Genomic DNA, 20,568 nt, shown 5'->3' on the forward strand with positions numbered 1-20,568 from the left:
GGGGTTGTTAACCAATGTCATAAAACAGCATGTGTGTTACTGTTACATGAGAAACTATCTGTTCTATAAGCCTTCACCTGAAGTACAATAAAATATTAAAAAAAAAAAGAAAATAAATAAATAAATAAATAAAAATTCTAGAGGAAATTACAAGGAATGATGGCAGTGGTTATCTTTAGGAAGGGGGACAGGCTGACAGTGAGCAAAAGAGCTTTCTGTCTTCATCTTGCAGCTTTTGGTATTACTCGATTTTTCTGACTAGGTACATGTGCATAATCTTTCTTCTGACCCTTGAGGCCAGATGTATTTGGGGATTCTATTTTTTTTTTTTTTCTCATTTTAAAAGATCGTATGATCTATATACTATATATTACATAAAATCCTCAGTGGAGTCTGGGAGCCACATACCATATTCAAGTACATAAATATTTCTGCAGTGCAGTATGATTATTCACACTAAGGGAGATTTAAAAAGAAAAAAAAAAGACTATGAATCTCACTTAATCAGGTAAGATCAGGTCAGGCGTTTTATACCAAATTAGGTTTCAGGACTCTTTGGAATTCAGAATTTCAGATAAGGGATTGTGCACTTAAATTAGTACTATTTGTTTTTTCTAATAAATAACAGGGCATATTTGAGTAATGAGATATGGACCACCTTGCATCACCACTCATCTGTCAGTTTGTCATACTGCGGTGGCTTGCATGGTGCTGTGATGCTGGAAGCTGTGCCACAAGTGTTTCAAATACCAGCAGGGTCACCAATGGTGGACAGGTTTCAGCAGAGTATTATAATGACATGTACAAAGACCTGGAGTTAGAAAACTAAAGCTAAAGAACACACTCCACATTTCTCAAGCTGAAACAACTGAAGAAAAAATTCAAGCCTCGAGTTGCAATATTGAAGGATTCTATGGGCAAAATATCGAATGATGCAGGAAGCATCAAAAGAAGGAATACACAGAGTACTGTACCGAAAAGAACTGGTTGACATTCAACCATTTCAGGAGGTAGCATATAATCAGGAATCCATGGTACTGAAGAAGTCCAAGCTGCACTGAAGGCATTGGCTAAAAAGAAGTTGCCAGAAATTGACAGAATACCAATTGAGAAGTTTCAACAAATGGATGCAATGCTGGTAGTGCTCACGCCTTTATGCCAAGAAATTTAGAAGGCAGCTACCTGGCTCACTGACTGGAAGAGATCAATATGCTTGCCTATTCCAAAGAAATGGAATGCAGAAATTATCAAACAATATCATTACTATCACATGCAAGTAAAATTCTACTGAAGATAATTCAAAAACGGTTGCAGCACTACATCGACAGGGACCTGCCAACAAATCAAGCTGGATTCAGAAGAGGATGTGGAATATGGAACAATGCTGATAGCAGATGGATCTTGGCTGAAAGCAGAGAATACCAGAAAGATGTTTACCTGTGTTTTATTGACTATGCAAAGGCATTCAACTGTGTGGATCATAACAAATTGTGGATAATATTGTGAAGAATGGAATGCTAGGACACCTAATTGTGCTCATGTGGAACCTGTACATAGATCAAGAAGCAGTTGTTTGAACAGAACAAGGGGATACTACAGGGTTTAAAACCAAGAAAGGTGTGTCTCAAGGTTGTATCCTTTCACCATACTTATTCAATCCTTATGCTGAGCAAATAATCTGAGAAGTTGGACTGTATGAAGAAGAACACAGCGCCAAGATTGGAGGAAGACTCATTAATAACCTACAATATGCAGATGACACAAACTTCCTTGCTGAAAGGAAAGAGGACTTGAAGCACTTACTGATGAAGATCAGTATGGATTGCACCTCAACATAAAGAAAACCAAAATCCTCACAACTGGACCAATAAGCAACATCGTATTAAATGGAGAAAAGATTGAAGTTGTCAAGGGTTTCATTTTACATGGATCCATGAGCAACGCTCATGGAAGCAGCAGTCATGAAATTAAATGACATATTGCATTGGGCAAATCTGCTGCAAAAGACTTCTTTAAAGTGTTAAAAAGCAAAGATATTACTTTGAAGACTAAGATGCGCCTGACTCAAACCATGGTATTTTCAACCATCTCATATGCATGTGAAAACTGGACAATGAATGAGGAAGACTGAAGAAGAACTGATATCTTTGAATTATGGTGTTGGTGAAGAATACTGAATATTCCATGGACTGCCAGAAGAATGAACAACTCTATCTTGGAAGAAGTACAGGGAGAATGCTCCTTAAAATTAAGGAAGGTAAGACTTCATCTCATGTACTTTGGGCATGTTATCAGGAGGGACCAGTCCCTGGAGAAGGACATCATGCTTGGTAAAGTAGAGAGTCAGCAAAGGAGAGGAAAGTACTCAAGGAGATGGACTGACACAGTGGCTGCAATAATGGACTGAAACATAGCAACGATTGTGACTATGGTGCAGGACGAGGCAGTGTTTCGTTCTGTTGTACATAGGGTTGCTATGAGTCAACACCGACTTGATGGCACCTGACAATAACATGTCTTTATACTATGCCAAATTTTTTTATTGTTGAAAAAATATAAAGAACATGACATTTGCTAATTCAACATTTTTCACATGTACAGTTTAATAAAACCAATTACATCAATCATGTTGTGCAATCATCACCAATTTCTGTTGCCATATTTTCTGTTCCCATAAACAAAAACTCAGTGCTACCTGCTAACCACTACTAAACTCTAATCTCTATACATTTGCCTATTCGAGGTATTTATCTGCTTACTTTTTACTCCCAGAGTTGATTGAGAGTCATATGCTTAGATTTTTTGAACAAGGAGAATGAACTCACTAGGCTTTGCCAATCCCCAAATGACGACTAAGAGAAAAGAGAGTCTGTAATTCAGCAAACAGCTATGAGTTCTAAATTCAATACCAATGTGGATCAATGTTTCTTACTTTGCAGAGTAGGAGAAGTAGGGTGAGGAGCTCTCCTTGTTGAATTCAAACCTCGAGCTAGGAGAGATGCAGAAAAGAGGACAATGCTCAGCAGGCATTCAATCTATAGCAAGTTAATGCTGCTGAGAACAGTGAAAGGACTATGACTCAATTCTAACAATAAGATACACATTTAGGCTTAGAACCCATTTTTCATGGAATGCCACCTTTATTGTCTCAGGTAACATAGGGGTTTATTCCACCTCATGGTGAAACCATTGCTCCTATACCTGCTGGAATGAAACTGTGGCTTTATTTCAGTGGCTTTTGGTACTTTTTTGTGACTGCCTCACTGTTAAAGATGCACGTTAAGATGGCAAGAAAAACAGATTTCTAATTTTATTTTCAGGCTGCTGCTCTGGTTCATATCTACACAGATGGGTCTGTGTTGGTTGCTCATGGTGGAGTTGAACTGGGACAAGGTATTAACACCAAAATGATACAGGGGAGAGAGATTGTTTCAGTTTTGCTATTGGCCAAGATTAGAATTCATAGCAGAATCTCAGACTCTGTATTATTCGATTAATCTCTAGGTTTTGTGATGCAATGACCAGAATTGCCCACAAGTGTCCCCAGAGGTCACTCTGGATTACCCAGAAATGAGCCAACTGGGACTTGGAAGAGAGGTTCAGTTTTCTTCTCTAGTGATAGGGGCTCTACAGCAAAACTCAGTTTCCCAAGGCACTAGTAGCTCCCTTCCTTGCCCTTCCCTCCCCTGGAGGGGTTATGCCCAGGTGCTGGGCAGCCAGTATTCCCAGGCAACTCCTGAACATAATTAGCACCCCAAATTCAGACTTCCTGCTTCCATACAACCTGTTCATTCTCCCATCAACAAGTCTACATTCTCAAGCTCACCCTATAAAAAAGGAGACCCATACAGGGCAAGCAAGGGTCCCTCCTCTGGAGTATGGACCCATGTTCATGTCCAGTAGAGTACTCGGCCCCAGCAGGCCTCTGTGAGTGATGAAAAGATGGAGAATCCGTCCTTTCTCTTCCCTTGCTAACACATGGCTTTGTAAGATCCCCCTGCCCCCAAGAGAGCCTATTTTTAAACCCATGCCATGAGGTATTGTGGGATTTGTCTTAAACCCTAGTACACAACAGTTTTGGGGGATGGAGAAGAACTTCTATTTTAAAGAATTTGAAAACTCTTGAAAAGTTTAGGGTTGCTTGCATATGTCTACCTAAACCATAGATTATGAATCTCGTAAAAGCGGGGGCGGGGGGAGTCTTTACTAATAAGTTTAAATCATTGTCCCAGTTTCACCCTGGACTGACACATTCTGTCTGCTTGTTTTCTGTGCAGGTGGCAAGCCGTGAATTGAAGATACCCATGTCTTACATACACCGTGGCGAGACGAACACTGTGACAGTGCCCAACACGATTGCCACCTCAGCATCCACAAGTGCAGACATCAATGGAAAAGCTGTGCAGGTGATGGCTTTACTGACCCCCAAACTTCTTTTAAACCTCGGACCCGTTTTCCAGAGGAGCCCCTCTGCTCTAATGTAGAAATTCCTCATGATGCTTTTTCACATGACCATTGGGCAAAAGAGAGTAAAACACAGTATCATAGTGTTTCTCTGTTCCACCCGAAATAGTGGGCCTTGAAATATTGTTCAGTAATATACATTCTATTTTTCCTAAAAAATAATTTTAGGAACACATTCCCAAGACACTAACTTCACAAAGGCAGGAAACGCTGCCTCCTTCCTGAAGTATTATTTACAGTATAGAATGGAATATGGCCCAATCATTCCCAGCCTGGCCATGGAAACCCACAGCAGGAAGGCAGCACAGGGAGAATCCTCAGATGGAGATTGTTGTACCTTGAGATCTGTATTAACAAGCAAGGAAGTTATTTCTTTGGAGCCTTTGAATATAAATTGGCACCACTCCTATACCCTTGTCATTTCACTCTACCATCAAGCAGAACAAAGTTATAACGACTCAGAACAAAGACGGCCCCAAAGAGCTTTGAAAGGGGAGTGGGGAAGGTCTCCTTCATTCAGTCAGCTGAACTTCAATACCAATGCCAAGAGTAAATTACTGAATACCTGGTAACTTTGTAACCATTCATGTTACAAGCATTTCTTCAACAAAGCTCTATGGGTATATCTAGAATAACTGAGATACTAATAACAAGCACTGTAATTACCTAATTTTATTTAATATTTAAATCAACCTCCAAGCAGATATTAGTTAAGGTGACTATATCATCCAAACCAGGGTGCTTTTCTGAGTGAAAGAAGCCACTAACTTTAACCCAAATGCAGCAAGCATAAAAGGGGATCGTCCTGAACGAAATCCTAGATTTGTCCTAGAGTTGGTGTCTCCATGTCACAGATGAGATCACCAAGGTGTGGAAAGCGCCAGTCACTCTTGCGCTAAGAAGCAGCAGAGCTATTTGATCCCAGGGGTGTCTGATCCAAAACACACATCTCCTTCCACACCACTTGCCTTTCTCTGTACCTGATCTGGGAACAGTTCTTATGCTCACTGCTTTCCATAGTGGTTGTCATAGTCTCGCTAAGTAAGCAATGCATCTTAAATGGAACCTTAACACATAAAGCAAGTAAAAACAGAGCTCTTTTGGTTGAACTGGGCAAGTGGGACTTGTATTCTGTCTGGCTTCCTCTCCCCCAACCTCCCGAGGCAGCTCTCCAAATCCCAACTTGGCTTATGGCTGCCGGGAATACCAGGACCTGGCCCTTGCCTAGATATGGAGACAAACCAAATAGCAGATATCTGAGAGGAGAGGAATGGTCAGAGCAGGGTGATAAACACAGTTGCACTTGAATTAGCTGACACTCGTGTCCTTTTCCACCTGCAGAACCCCTGTCAGACCCTGAGGAGATGCCTGGAACCCATCATCAGCCGGAGTCCTCATGGTTCCTGGGAAGACTGGGTGAGTACCAAGTATCTTTGAAGCCTGCATAGCTCCCATTGGAGCTTCTTGGTAGCGACACCTGTCCCATGGTATCTGCGTCCCACACAGCTTCCTTTTCTCCCCTGAACAGCACAGGGTAGTGCTTCTCGATCTTTAATGAACAGACGGATCACCTGGGCATCTTGTTAAAATGCAGATTCTGATTTAGTAGGCGTTGGAAGTAGCCTGGGAGTCTGCATTTCTATCAAGCTCCTATGCGATGCTTCTGCTGCTGGACCACACTTTGAGTTGCAAGAGCATAGGGGCAGATGTATGTCATCAACACATCTCGCAACCAGATCCTATTGAACAGAAATTTGCAGTTCAGCTGAACATTTATTCCCACCTGCAGCGGTAGCTCAGAGGTGTTAACTGCTGTTCTTATTTAAATGCAACCTGGTATTGTCTGGTTATTAGCAAAGGAAGGTAGAACCTACACCATCTAGCTCACTTTTAGAAATTTAAAAGAAAAAGAAACAATAAATTGAAAGGGAGCTCTTGCATGAGAAGCTGTTATCTTGGATCATGTTCTGAAAAGTATCTTCAGTAAAGGCTACAAACGCTTGCTATTTTCCACGCACACACATTTCGGACATTCATGGGGAAAACTGGATAGATATTTTCTGAGTAGTAATCACTGTTCTTCTTTCAGCAATAAAAGTTTTGATGATAGAACATGACCCTAATAAAAGTTTGAGGGAGCAGAGGTTATGCAAATCCTCAGGAAGCAGTGATATTCCTGGGGAACATATATACATATACTCGTTGTTGTTGTGTGCCGTCAAGTCGATACTGACTCATAGTAACCCTATATGACAGAGTGGAACTGCCCCATAGGGTTTCCAAGGAGCAGTTGGTGGATTCAAACTGCTGACCTTTTGGTTAGCAGCCTGAGCTCTTAACCACTTCACCACCATAGCTGTGGCTACAACCTAGGCCCACTTCCCCGTGTATGGGGACCGACCAGAAGATGGAGACTCTTTGTCAGATTTTGTTTGAGGACCTGCATTTAAACTTCTACCGCAGATTTTTACCTTTGTCACTTTTTCACTTATTCTTTAGACAGATCCACCAAAACAGTGACTTCATCTCCTCAGTGGAAGGCGGACAAAGCCAATTCTACATCTTGAGACTGTGTCACAGCCCACTTGGGCACTATACTTGTTCATTCAGCAAGATAATACTCCCAATAATAAGAAAAAGTATGACAGCCACAAAATGGTTATTTCCCATGCTTCTTTTCATTTGACCAATTTTATATTCGTCCTTGGAAAACATTCCTCTTTTGCCGGTTAATAAAGTGTTCGCTCAAAGCATTAGTCTCTCTGCCACTGGATATTTTAGGTAAGGGTCATTGAAATATTTTCCCAAAATTATTCCCTTTTGGAATAGAAAGGAAGCTTAGAAATGTTGCACTTAATTGTTCATGTTTTTAATATTAAGTCCTTTATTATTTATTTTATTTCATTTTCACTGAAGAGTTTTCATTAAATAGAGAAATGTTTATTTTTCAGCTGTATTATCATAACTGGAAGGAAGACTTTTTTTTTTTTAAATATTTTATTGTACTTCAGGTGAAGGCTTACAGAACAGATAGTTTCTCATGTAACAGTAGCACACATGCTGTTTTATGACATTGGTTAACAAACCCACAACATTTTAACCCTCTAAAATTCTAAACTTTTTTTTTTTTTTTTGGTGAAAATACACATAGCCAAAGATACGCCATTTCAAAAATTTTTTTACATACACATTTAAGTGACATTGACTATGCTCTTCTAATTGTGCTGTCATTCTCACTTAAGATGAAGGCTTACAGAACAAAATAGTCTCCCATTTAACAGTTACTACAAATGTTGCCCTATGACAATGGTTAACAATCTCACAACACATCAACAATATCCTTACTCTACTTTGTGTTCCCTATCATCAGCTTCCTACACCCCTTCTGCCTTCTGGGCCTTGTCACTGGACTCCTGTACCTCGTTACTCTCATAGTTTTACTGGGCTGTCCACTCCCAGGCTGAACAGTGAACCTCGAAGGTAACTTCACCACTAAGCTAAAAGGGTGTCTGGGGGCCATACTCTTGGGGTTTCTCCAGTCTCCTTTAGGCCAGTAAATCTGGTCTTTTTTCTTTTTTTGTGAGTTAGAATTATGCTCTACATCCTTCTCCAGCTCTGTCCAGAACCCTCTGTTGTGATCCTGGTCAGAGCAGTCAGCGGTGGTAGCCGGGCACCATCTAGCTGTACTGGACTCAGTCCGGTGAAGGTCTTGGTAGCTGTGGACAATTAGTCCTTTGGACTAATCTTTTCCTTGTATCCTGTTCTCTTCATTCTCACTTGCTCCCGAAGAGATGAGACCAGTGGAGTATCTTAGATGGCCGCTCACAGGCTTTTAAGACCCCAGACACTACTCACCAAGGTAGAATGTAGAGCATTATCTTTATAAGTAGTGTCATGCCAATTGAGCTAGATGTTCCCCAAGACCATGGTCCCCAGAGCCCTCCGTCCAGCAACTCAGTCCCTCGGGGAGTTTGGATGTGTCCATGGGGCCTCCATGACCTTTCCTTGTACAGGTTGTGTTAGTTTCCCCTGTATTGTGTACTGTCTCACTGGAAGGAAGACATTTTGAGATGAGTCCTCAGATGTCCTACACGTAATGCCTTATTCCACATAAACCAGCCCCAGGTTTACAAGTTTGATGTTAACAGTCCTGTGCATGGTGTGGACAGTTCAGAATAGAGGTATTTTGCAAAACGTTTAGTGTTATCCAGAATGCATTTAGCACTTAAACACCTTTCAGTCTTTGCGTCCCTCCCCTCCCAGTTATTTAGCAGTGTTTTCTTATGTAGCCTTTGGTGCTCTCTTCTATTTCTTGCTCTCCAGGAATATTGTCCCACAGCCTATCTTCTGGGGCCTTCTTTTCTTGCCAAATGAGGACTTGGTTATAGAAGGTGGGAGTCAAACCAGAGATGACGCAAACATCCTCATACAAACAGTGTGGGGAGCTGAGCAAAGTACCAAATCAGACTAGGGGGTTTGTCCAAGCAGGCAACAGAGAACTGCCACTAGAAGCAACCAGAAACTCACAGCCTGCTCTTACCATATGGCCATATATGGGCATATATGGGCACATCTCTTGGGTTTATTTGGAGGGTACTATGATTTTCCTGGTGATGTCTATAAAGATAGGCTGTTCTCTGGAGGTGGGTTGGATCTTGCTTGAATGGGAGGCCATTCCCAATGTCAATGAGCCATCACAGTCATAGCTTGCATTCTTTGCTTCCTTCCCCTCCCAATTACTCTGCGTTGCCATTTTTTTTCTTTTCCTTGCTTACCTTCTGCTTCATTGAAGAATCCCTTCTTCCTTCCAAGACTCATCCTTTACCTATCCTATGGTCCTGTCTTCTCCTGTGCCCTCTGAGACCCTGTTCCATCAATTATCTCCTTTCTCTGTATCTTTGCTGTGGTTCATTGACTCCCTCTTACAAATATGCTCAACTTGCCCTGACTCATTAAAAATAACAAGCAAAATCAACCAACAATAACAAACAAAAACTTTCTGTCACTCATGCTACCTCCCTGGAATTCAGCTATGGTTTCATCTTTCCCCTTCCTTTTCCCACCAAACTTTTTAAGGTAAGTCTAATTTGCCTGCCTCCACTTACCCAGCAGAGGCCCTGGTGGCACAGTGGTGAAGAGCTCAGGCTGCTAACCCAAAGGTCAACGGTTCGAATCCACCAGCCGTTCCTTGGAAATCCAATGGGGGCAGTTCTACTCTGTCCTGTAGGGTCGCTGTGAGTCAGAATCAACTCAACAGCAATGGGTTTGGTTTTGGTCTTTACTCTTCCAGCACCCTCATTTCTTAATCCACTGCAAAATGGCTACCTCTTGACACCGCTTTACTGCAACTACTCTCTTTAATGTCACAAAACATTTTCTACTGAACCATTTTTTATATATTCTCTGTAATTAAACTTACTTCAAACTTACAAGTGAGGGGGCATTGGTGCTTCAGTGGTAGAATTCTCACCTTCCATGTGGGAGACCATGGATTGATTCCTGGCCAATGCACCTCATGCGCGGACACCACCCATCTGTCAGTGAAAGATTGCATGTTGCTGTGATGTTGAACAGGTTTTAATGGAGCTTCTAGACTAAGATAGACTAGGAAGGAAGGCCTGGCCATCTACTTCCAAAGATCAGCCACTGAAAACCCTACGGATCACAACAGTCCAATCTACAACCAATCACGGAGATGGCGCAGAACCAGACGGCATTTTGTCTGTTGTGCATGGAGTCGCCATGAGTTTAGGACCGACTTGACAGCAGCGAACAACAACAACAAACTTATAAATATTATAGCTCAATGATGTGGCTTCAGAGTCACAAATGGATTTCATCTCCAATTGGTTTGTAGGGACTGCCTGAAGGACTGTCTTGAGAAGCATTTTGGAGCCAGATGTGAGCTCCGCTAGAAAGGGTGATGAAATAGATTAGTGATATTTGTCATGGGATGCATGTAAAAGGATGGCAGGACCATCCCTGGGTCAGACGCTTTGTATATATTATCTCATTTAATCTTCCCCAAACCTTGCAAGAGGAGGATTCTCATCCCTCTTCGTAAATGAGGAAACTGAGACTCAAACAGTTTAGGTAGCTTGCCCAAGGTCACACAGCTGGCAAGTAGCAAAGCCCAGACTCAGACCTAAATCTATCTGATTCGAGTGTCCCTGCTTTTTCCACTTCACCACCCTTATAACTACTTTCATTTTACTGATGGAAAAACGGGGTAGTACAGTCAAGAAACAGCAACAGAACTCAATAGTCAGGATCATTGCTTCTAGTTAATCCTTTTCTTCTTCTTTTTTTGTTATTGTCATGAAGTACTTAGTTAAGTTACAAATCCTTGCCCCCATTACACTAAGTAACCCTTCTTTCAGTAGTCTATGTTGGAGTTAATCATCTTTTAGCAAAATATGAAAATTATAATAATAGTTAACATTTATTGAATCCTTTTAATGTGCCAGGCACTATTCTAAGTAGTTTCCATGTGTAATTTAATTAGACCTCACCAACCTATGAGGAGGTAGTATGATTTTCCCATTTTAGAAGTTTAAAAATGAGTCTCAGGGCAGTTAAGTAACTTGCCTAAGGTCACACAGCTAAGCAAGTGTGAAGCCAGAACTCCAGGTCAGGGAGCAGACTCTTCTGCAGAGCTCATCATCTTCATCATTGCAGTAAGCTGCCTCTTTCCATTGACTATTAAACACTCTATAATGTAAACTCGCATGAACCCTCTCAGACTCAGCACAGGTTTCAAGATAGTTTAATTGTCTCAGTCTTTCCCTGGCATCAAATTGAATTACCAAAATGCTTTATTCCTGGATTATGTTACTATAATTCAATAATATAATTCAATTGAAATATATTTACGGAACTATAATTCCCACAGTCTGATCCTGATTTTTACTGAGGGTTGTATAAGAAATAACTATATGAAAAAGTCACTGCATTTTTTGTAAAATGCTGTTAAAGATATAGTGCATTTATTTTTCAATGACTCTTTAAATTTCTGCACCATAAATTACTTTTAGAGTTCAAAGCTATGAAAAACCTTGTTTCCTAGTGATCTGATATGCTTCCTTTTATTGTATAATAAATACTACGTAACTTTTGACTGCTTTGCTTTGGCAACCAGGAAACTGAAAGTTAATTTTTATGTTTACTTTAGGTTTTATTTTATACAAATTCCTATTCTTTTACTATCCATTTCATCTCAATTTTTGGCCCTCATCTTTCACTCTGATTTTAATGATTTGATTATTCTATTTTGTTTGGATCTACCATTAACCTTTTTCTGCAAATAGACTCCTTTAAGGCTCATTTAAGAAATAAAGAAGTGAGATTAAATTAAATACTTATCTCTGACATGAGTCTCCTACGAATTAATTTTTTAGCCAATTAAAAAGATCCTCTTTTTAATAACCCTTGTCATGCCTGAAAAAGACCATTTTTAAGTTAGTTCTTATAACTGATCACAAAAATTTTAACTCTTTTTTTAATATTTCAAAACAATTACAAATTTCCTTTTTATATTTTGAAATAATCACAAATTTACAGAAAAATTGCAAGTACAATACAATGAACTTTATTTTCCCTCACTCATTTGAGAGTAAACTGTCAACATAATGCCCCATTATTCCCTAACACTTTCATACTTAGTTCTACATAACCATAATGCAATCACCAGAATCCAAAAATTAACACTGATACGTTACTATTGTAAATCCTCAGACCCCATTCAAGATTTTCCAGTTGTTGCAATCATGGCTTTTAGAGCAAAAAGATCCAGCTCAGAATCTCACTTGGCATTTAGCTGTTTTGTCTCTATGGTGTTGTTCAGTCTGGGACAGGTCCTTCAGCTCTTCTAGACATCCACGACCTTGACACTTTCGAAATATCAGTTATTTTGTAAACTATCTCTCAATTTGAGCTTATCTGATGTTTCCTTCTGGGTAGATGAAGGTTGTACCCCTTTGCCAGAATGTTATAGAAGTGACCGTATGCCTCTATTTGCATCCAGTCAGGTGACACATGATTTCAATGTGTCCTCCTGGATTAAGATAGTGACCCAACAGTTTCTCCACTGTGAAGTTGTTTTTTTTTTTTGTTTGCAATTAAGAAGTATTCTGTGGGGAGAGACTTTGAAACTATGTAAACATATTTCTCACAAAAATTTTTTACCGACTTACAGATTTGTAACAGTAATGGACTTGGGGTTTCTTATTTTTTCAGTGGGTGATAATTTGTTACTATGATTATTTATTTACTATTATTTACTATCATTTATTTTGATACTTGAATGATCCCAATGACTGATTCCAGGCCTGGGGCAGGGAAAGTCAAACACAAGCCTAGAATATCTAATTGTGCCAGAAAGCAAGGAAGTGCTCAAAGAATGATGGAGACATGTCAAAAAGACACAGAAGGGGCTTGAAGGGGTTCCCACTGGCCAAATCTAAGACCCATTTTCCTAAAGTGCAATCATTTTTTTATTACTTTTCTCTAAACACCATTTTATTTTGCTCCCTTCTTCAAACTTAAAAAAAAAAAAAAAGCCCTCTCTCTACCTCTCTCTAGGAGTCACAAGATACCACCAGTAATAGGAGAATTGCTTCCTTATCTTTGCTTTTCATAGTCCTCTAATGAACTCACAATATTGTGATTATTTGTTGGCCTGTAGCTTTTTTTTTTTTTTTTTTTTGCTTTTTCCTTGAAAGTCAGTTTAGATATGAAGCCAGAATATCACCAGACAGCCCTCCTCTGTTTTTTTGCTCTTCCTAGTTGGAGAACAACAACAATAAAAAAAAAACCCAACTGTGAAGGGAACAGACTACTCAGAATCCACATGCCCTTTACCTTTTGTCTCCCCATAGGCAGGACTACATAGGAAGACAAATCATAATCGGCAGTTTCCCTCATAAACACAGAATCAGAAGGGAGGTCCATGAACTGACTCTTTAATGCAGTCGTACTAAGCCAGCCTTACACACCCACCTCACTGTCAACAGAGTCAGGAAATAGCCAAACTTGGCAGGGCTTCCCTGCCCACTGCCAGTATTTCCCTCTGTTTCTTTCTTTTCCCCAGGCTCACAAGATTTTCCAAACTCTTCTTCTGATTGATGTGTTAGTATAGATACTTCCTGCCTGAAAATACTAGGCAGTTTTTAAAACGTATATCTCCAAAGCAATTTCTCTACATGAAAAATAGTAAAAGAGAGGTTGTCACATTCAGAATAATGCATTATCTGTCTTTCTAAAATACTAATATCTGGGATGACATATATAAAATCTTGAAAGAAAAAAATTGTCAGCCAAGAATAATATATCCTGCAAAACTCTCGTTCAAATTGGATGGTGAAAGTAGGTCATTTCCAGATAAACAGAAATTAAGGGAATATGTAAAAGTCAAACCAAACTTACAAGAATTATTAAAGGGAGTTCTTCGATCTGAGGACAAACAGCTTCAGCTCACACGCAGAACCTAGGACGCAGGATCGTACGAGCCAGACACCAGTCTAGGAAATGAACTCTCGAGGACTATCCAAAACCAAAAGAAATACAACAGGGAATCAGAGCAGTTAATCAGTAAATGACAACAACATCAAAACAATAAAAGAGGGAATAAATGGCATAGGTATAGAACCTCGTAATGGAGAGGAAGGCAAGGCGATACCAAGTAATGGTAGACTGCTTCAAACTTAGAAAGATAAGGGTAAAATTCATGGTAACCACAAAGAAAGTTAACAAACCAACTCATAAAATAAAGACGAAAAACATAAAGTCTCGGCAAAAACAAAACCTACAAAAACAAAAGAAACGAAAAAAAAAATCCACAAACAAAAGTAACTCAGCACAAGAGAGTAAGAAGAACAAAGAAAACTTCAGCACCACAAAAAAAAGCACTACACAATGACAGCAACAAACTCACATCTATCAATAATTACACTCAATGTAAATGGGCTCAATGCATCCATAAAGAGACAGAGAGTGACAGAATGGATAAAAAAACAGGATCCATCAATATGCTGTCTACAAGAGACACACCTTAGAAACAAAGATGTGAATTTATTAAAAGTTAAAGGTTGGAAAAAAAATATATCAAGCTAACAACTACCAAAAAAGAGCAGGAGTGGCAATTCTAATCTCAGATAAAATAGACTTTAAAACAAAATCTACCATAAAAGACAAAGAAGGACACTATATAATGATTAAGGGGATGACCCATCATGAAGACATAACCATAATAAACATCTACGCACCCAATGACAGGGCTCCAAAATACATAAAACAAACTCTAACAACACTGAAAAGAGAAATTGACAGTTCCACAATAATAGTAGGAGACTTCAACACACCACTCTCAGTAAAGGACAGAACAACTAAGAAGAAACTCAGCAGAGATACAGAAGACCTAAAGGGCACAATCAAGAGAAGGCATTGATAAGTTTCCAAACTCATGGTTGTACTGTTATTTTTCTTCATGGAGGAAGGAGGACACAGAAAGAGAAAAAGAGAGAGAGAGGGTGTGTGTGTGAGAGAGAGAGAGAGAGAGAGAGAACTTGAGAACCTGGATCCAGTACCCAAGTGATACAAAACTTAAATAAAGTGAGTGATTGTAAATTTCAAAGCACAGCTTTAAAAAGTTAGCTTATTTAGCAGATTTTTTTCCCTCCAAGGCACAATTATAAATGCTTCGACCTCTCATGAAAAGACTATGGCAAAGAAAATATTTGAGGATTGGATGGAGAGAGTTGATCATAGGATCCAATGAGTCATTTAAGGCTCCTGGATCAATCTTAAGTGATGAATATGTCTGTGTTATTGTTGAAATAAAAAACAACATCATTAGTCAAAGTCCTTCACTGAAAAAGGCTTTGTCCATTCAGCTGGAAGGCATGTTATTGAAAGTTCCACCAAAAGTCCCCTGGATAGACTAGAATATTGCACTTCTTTGGAAAAATTCTGGACCTCTCAGCACCACGACTCCCCAACATAGCTTGTAAAGTAATTCACTGTCCACAAACGTATGTGAGTCTGGGTTCTTGAAATATCACATTTATGAGTGAGAGAGGAGAAATTGCCTGCTGTGCGCTGAATCTGATATAAACTGTCATTTGTATTCATTTAGCCCTACTTCCTGAAAAGTATATGCTTAAATACTACAGCAACTTGCCCACCCACCAACAAGACAGTTGAAAAAAGAAATTGGACATCTTCCTTTTTTCCCAATTGTATTAATTAAAGTGTTATTTTAGATTTAAAAATACAGATAGATTGTAGACTTTCAAATTTTTAACTTTTTTAAAGTTAGAAGTCTTCTTCCTTGAAATTTCACACTTGAAGTGGCTCAGACTCCTCATGGTGGGTCTTGCTCTAAATACTTGGTAAAACTTTGAGAAGCATTGCGTTCTGTGTTTGTAGCATAGTTTAACTCTTTAAAGCCAATTTGATTTCACGTATTTCCACATCCTTAGACAAAGCCCCACTGCCACTGCATGACCTGACCACAGACTATATTTAATTTTTGTCAGGGGCTATAAAGCTCACATGGACTGGGAGAAAGAGAAGGTGACATATATCCTTACTTTGTTTTTGGAGCTGCCTGTTCTGAGGTTGAAATTGACCGTCTGACAGGAGCTCACAAGGTAGGTGGCAAATACCACTTTTTGGGGGATAAATTTTTAATAGAAATGCTGAAACATACCTTTTAACCTATCACATTGGCAAATATTTCACAAACTATAATTTTTGTGTCAGCAATCATGTGGAAAACTGATTGCTCTCATACAGTGCTGGGCCTAATTTATTTCAAGTGATTTAACCTTTCTTGAAAGATGTATCAAACATCTTTACAATGTTCTCACAATTTGAATAGGTAATACTATTATTAGGCATTTTTCCTAACTCAGTCTGAGGCTGGGGAAGAGGCAGAAGGGTAACTAGGGAAAACTTTTGGGGAAAGTGACCTCGAAGATGAGTCTTTCAGAATTAGCCAAGCAGTGCCAGGAAGAGGCAGAGGAGGTGGCAGATGGGGATTTACTATACAGAGAAAACAGCAAAACCAGCAGGCTAGGTCTAGGGAACACCAATCGTACAATGCAGAAAAGACAAAGCACAGCATTCTGGGAGATGAGACTGGAGAGGGAGTTAGGAATCATGGAGACCATGTTCCAACCCATTAACACATTTGGAATTTATCTTGTGGGGTGCAAATCCAGTGGAGAGTTTTTCAGCAGAAGAAAGGCATGGGCAAGTCTGTGACTTAGGTAGGTCAATCTAGTGACTATGGGGGAGGGATCTGAGGAAAAGGCAGGACAAGAACAAAGAGACCACTTGAGAGGCTACTGTAATAATCTAAGCAAGAGAAGATGAGGGCCTGAACTAGAGGAGTAGTAATAGAAATGGAAAGGAAGTGATAGACTGAAGACATATTTCAGATGGAAAACTAATGGAATCTGTTGACATAATGGTAAGGATGTGAAAAGGAAATATCAATGGTCATATCTAGCTTGGGTGAGTGGATCCACGTTTCACTCAGCTTTATTTTTCCAGAGCCTTGCCCAGTGCCTGGCACATAATAGGTGGTCAATAAATGGTTGTTGAATTAATTAATTTTAGCTTAATTTGTAGCACTACTAATATTATAATAATAATTATATGTCACAAATTTACTTTTGTATACAACTAACATTTGTACACCACTTTGCAATTAACAGAAAGCTTTCTGGTATGTTACCTTGTTAATCTTCATAACAACTCCATGAGCTAGGTATTATCATTGTTATTCCCATTTTACAGATGAAGAGACTGAGGCTCAGAGAGGTTCCGTGGCCTGATCAAAGTTACAATTAGTAAGTGGTAGCACCAAGACTAAAAATGGTTAACTCTAAATTCCATACTCTTTTCACTATACCACAGTAATTCTGGGTTTTGAACAAAGTGAAATATAAACTACCCCAAATGGCAAATCATTATTGGTTCATTTATAATATACGAATGCATAAGGATAACTTACAGAAGAATTGGGTATAATGGATCTCCATATGTGATAAAATATCCTTGTCATTCTGCCCTTCTAGCCAGAGAAAACCACAGACCTTTTATTCTTATTTCTTCTGGCAGCAAAATAATTGTCACAAACGCAAACATATTAAAACATCCTAGAAAGCACATTGTGGCTGTGATTCCAAAGAGGGACATATAAGTCTAGGCCTGGGGGAAAGGCAGCTACTGGCAAGTCAGTATCTTAATAAAAATTTGGAACTTGACCCAAAGTTCCAGTAGTTTGATCTACTAGAACAAACTAGAAAAGTAGTTCAGATCTGTTCAACACCTGTATACTGAGCACTGGCAACACCTTCTCCCAGGCTACAAAGTCCAAAAAGACATAGCCCTTGCTCCTGAGGTGCCCATGGTCAGAGAGGGAAGCAGATAGTAACCTATTGTAGCAAAGCAGTTATGAATATGCACTTTGGATGCATCAGACAGGCCTGTATAGTCAATTAGCCATGCATTAGCTAGATGACCTTGGGATAGTGACATATACTCTCTAAGCCTTTTTTTCCCCTCATCTGTAGAATCGGAGTTCATAGAAATGGAATGGAACAGACAGTGATAAGTAGGGCTAAAGTCTTAGATCCATCAAACCCTGGGATGGGAAATAGGCAAGACAGCCAGGAGTTCAACTCTCTCAGGAAAATGGGGAATAAAAGCCACACCATTGTAGGAGAACAGATCTACAATCATTGTGAGAAATAAGGGCTGAGGCAGAGCTTCTTGTTCATTCCTGAGTTTAAGGAAAGCTGCATTTGCTGCCTGGAAACGAGGAAATGATCCAAGCCAGGAATAATATCCCTATACATCAAGAGCCCAGGGCTGCTAACAGAAGATCTGGTTCTAAACCAAGGAATTTGGGGCTAGTCTAAGGTAACCAGAAAACCACCAGAACTGAGTGATGGAGGAGAGAAAATAAAAGAAACTTCACTCAGATGATCTTGCAATCTAAAATTTAAAGCACACAGATTAATGCTGTGAAATACAATAAATGGGAGAATATATTACCAAGGATGAATATAATAGAGCAAACTGAAGTGACCTTAAGACAAATATGTTTAAGATTTTCAAAAAAAAGAAATACACCTGTTTTAAAAGAACAGGAGGATATGAAAAAAAGCCAGTGACTATGAATTAAGAACAAGTACATATTAAAAGAACCAGTAAGTATCCTGACAGTGAAAAATATATTCGTTAAACTTACAAAATTTTAGACTAGACCAAGTCAGAAAGAGAACTGGTGAATTGAAAAATCATATTGAGGAATTTACTTAGCACAGAAGAATATAAAGATGAAAATTATGAAAGAGAAATAAGAGACATAAAGGACAAACTTATATTCCCTGGCATACATCTGACAGCCGTTTCAGAAGTAAAAAATAAGGGAATGGCAGAGAGATGGTAACTGAGAATTTTCTAGAATTGAAAGAGATATTGGTCTTATAATTCAAAGTGTACACCAAGTGCTAAGCAGGATACATAAAAAAAAATCCCCATCTATACCCATTGTAGTGATACATAAAAGATAAAGATAAAATATTAAAAAGCCACCAGTGATAAAACAGACTACTTCTAAAAGAATGACACCAGACTTCTCTTCAACACAGATGTCACAAAAAAATGGAGTGATTAATATCTTCAAAAGGATGAGAGAAAATAATTGTCAACCTAGATTTTGAAAACCTTTTCTGACAGAACTAAAAGGGTTTCTCAACTACAAATCTTTGCAAAGAAAACCATCAAATAAACCAGAAGGAAAGAATGGGTTATAAGAAGCAAAGTTCTGAAGGAAAAAAAAAGTGCATTAAAACCTCTTATGTGGGTGCTTGTATGGATTCAATGTTATGCTAACTATAAAAGTTTCAGCAATACCTCTTACACATATTAAATACTGAATAAATGGTGCTTATTCATTAATCCTGAGGCTAAAGACAACCCCTGCCACTATGGAACATCCCTAGGACATTTTATATTAACATATTTTCATTATACAGGTTATATCTTCTAAAACTCTTCCATAATGTTATTTTTGGTATATTTACTTCCAGTGTTTTTCCATATAGTTTTACAAATTTATTTTCATCTTTGTACATAGCTTCACAGCCTTTTTTTAAAATTTGATATACTGTTATCATACCCATTTGCCATGTTATTACCTAATCTTCACAACCATTATTTTAGATGGCTATATAGTATTAAGGAGCTTTGCTGGCACAGTGGTTAAAGCCATCAACTGCTAACCACAAGGTCGGTGGTTTGAAACCACCAGCTGCTTCTTGGGAGAAAGACGTAGCAGTCTGCTTCTGTAGAGATTTGCACCTTGGAAACCCTGTGGGGTGGTTATGAGTTGGAATCAACTCGACAGTGGGTTTTTGCTTATATAATATTAAGATCAGTTAAGGTAAGAATTTGAAACTTCCATTTTATAGGAAGATGGACTAGTATGAGGTACTTATAAACTTTTATAATTCTATTAGAATCTACATTGATAATTTCATAATCAATACTTAGCCAATAACTTCTAAATTTTAAGAAGTATATTTTAACTGACATTATTTGGTATCTTACAAGACCTTTACCAAGAATAGAATTTTTCTGTGGTGTTTTCTGATCATCTTTTTAACTCCAGAAGAAGAAAATATTCTTGTTGCTTATAAAATGGAGCATGTACCATAACCACCAGTTTGTTTTCAATTCTGTACAGAACATTAGAACTGACATTGTCATGGATGCTTCTTTCAGTATAAATCCTGCTGTGGACATAGGACAGGTACGTGCATACTTTCTTCTCTGGTATCAGTGAGTTAGTACGTGGATGTTCCATATACTAATCATATAATATTTTACCTTTTCTGGATACAGGTTGAGAGAAGCAATTCTCTTTCTTCTGTTTTCCTTTGTCTTTCTTCTTTTTTTTTTTTAACCCATAATATTGTGGGTAAATTGAATTGAATTCTATTTATTCATTTATTCACTCAACAAACATTTGTAGGTTACATAGTTGTAGGCCTGACCCAAGACCTACTGAATCAAATGGGGCCCAGGAAT

At 38.8% G+C, this 20,568-nt stretch overlaps 1 protein-coding gene across 1 annotated transcript in view; it reads left to right on the plus strand.

The window, feature by feature from the left end:
• Window positions 1-20,568, plus strand: part of LOC101341581 (aldehyde oxidase 2-like) — a 212,386-nt gene that overhangs the window by 29,263 nt on the left and 162,555 nt on the right. Inside the window, 2 exon segments of the mRNA XM_023732911.1 lie at window positions 4,278-4,406; window positions 5,806-5,880. Of these exon segments, the coding sequence (XP_023588679.1) occupies window positions 4,278-4,406; window positions 5,806-5,880 (204 nt within the window).

The sequence above is a fragment of the Trichechus manatus genome, unplaced genomic scaffold (assembly GCF_000243295.1).
Source record: "Trichechus manatus latirostris isolate Lorelei unplaced genomic scaffold, TriManLat1.0 scaffold00056, whole genome shotgun sequence".
NCBI classification, from domain to species: Eukaryota; Metazoa; Chordata; class Mammalia; order Sirenia; family Trichechidae; genus Trichechus; species Trichechus manatus.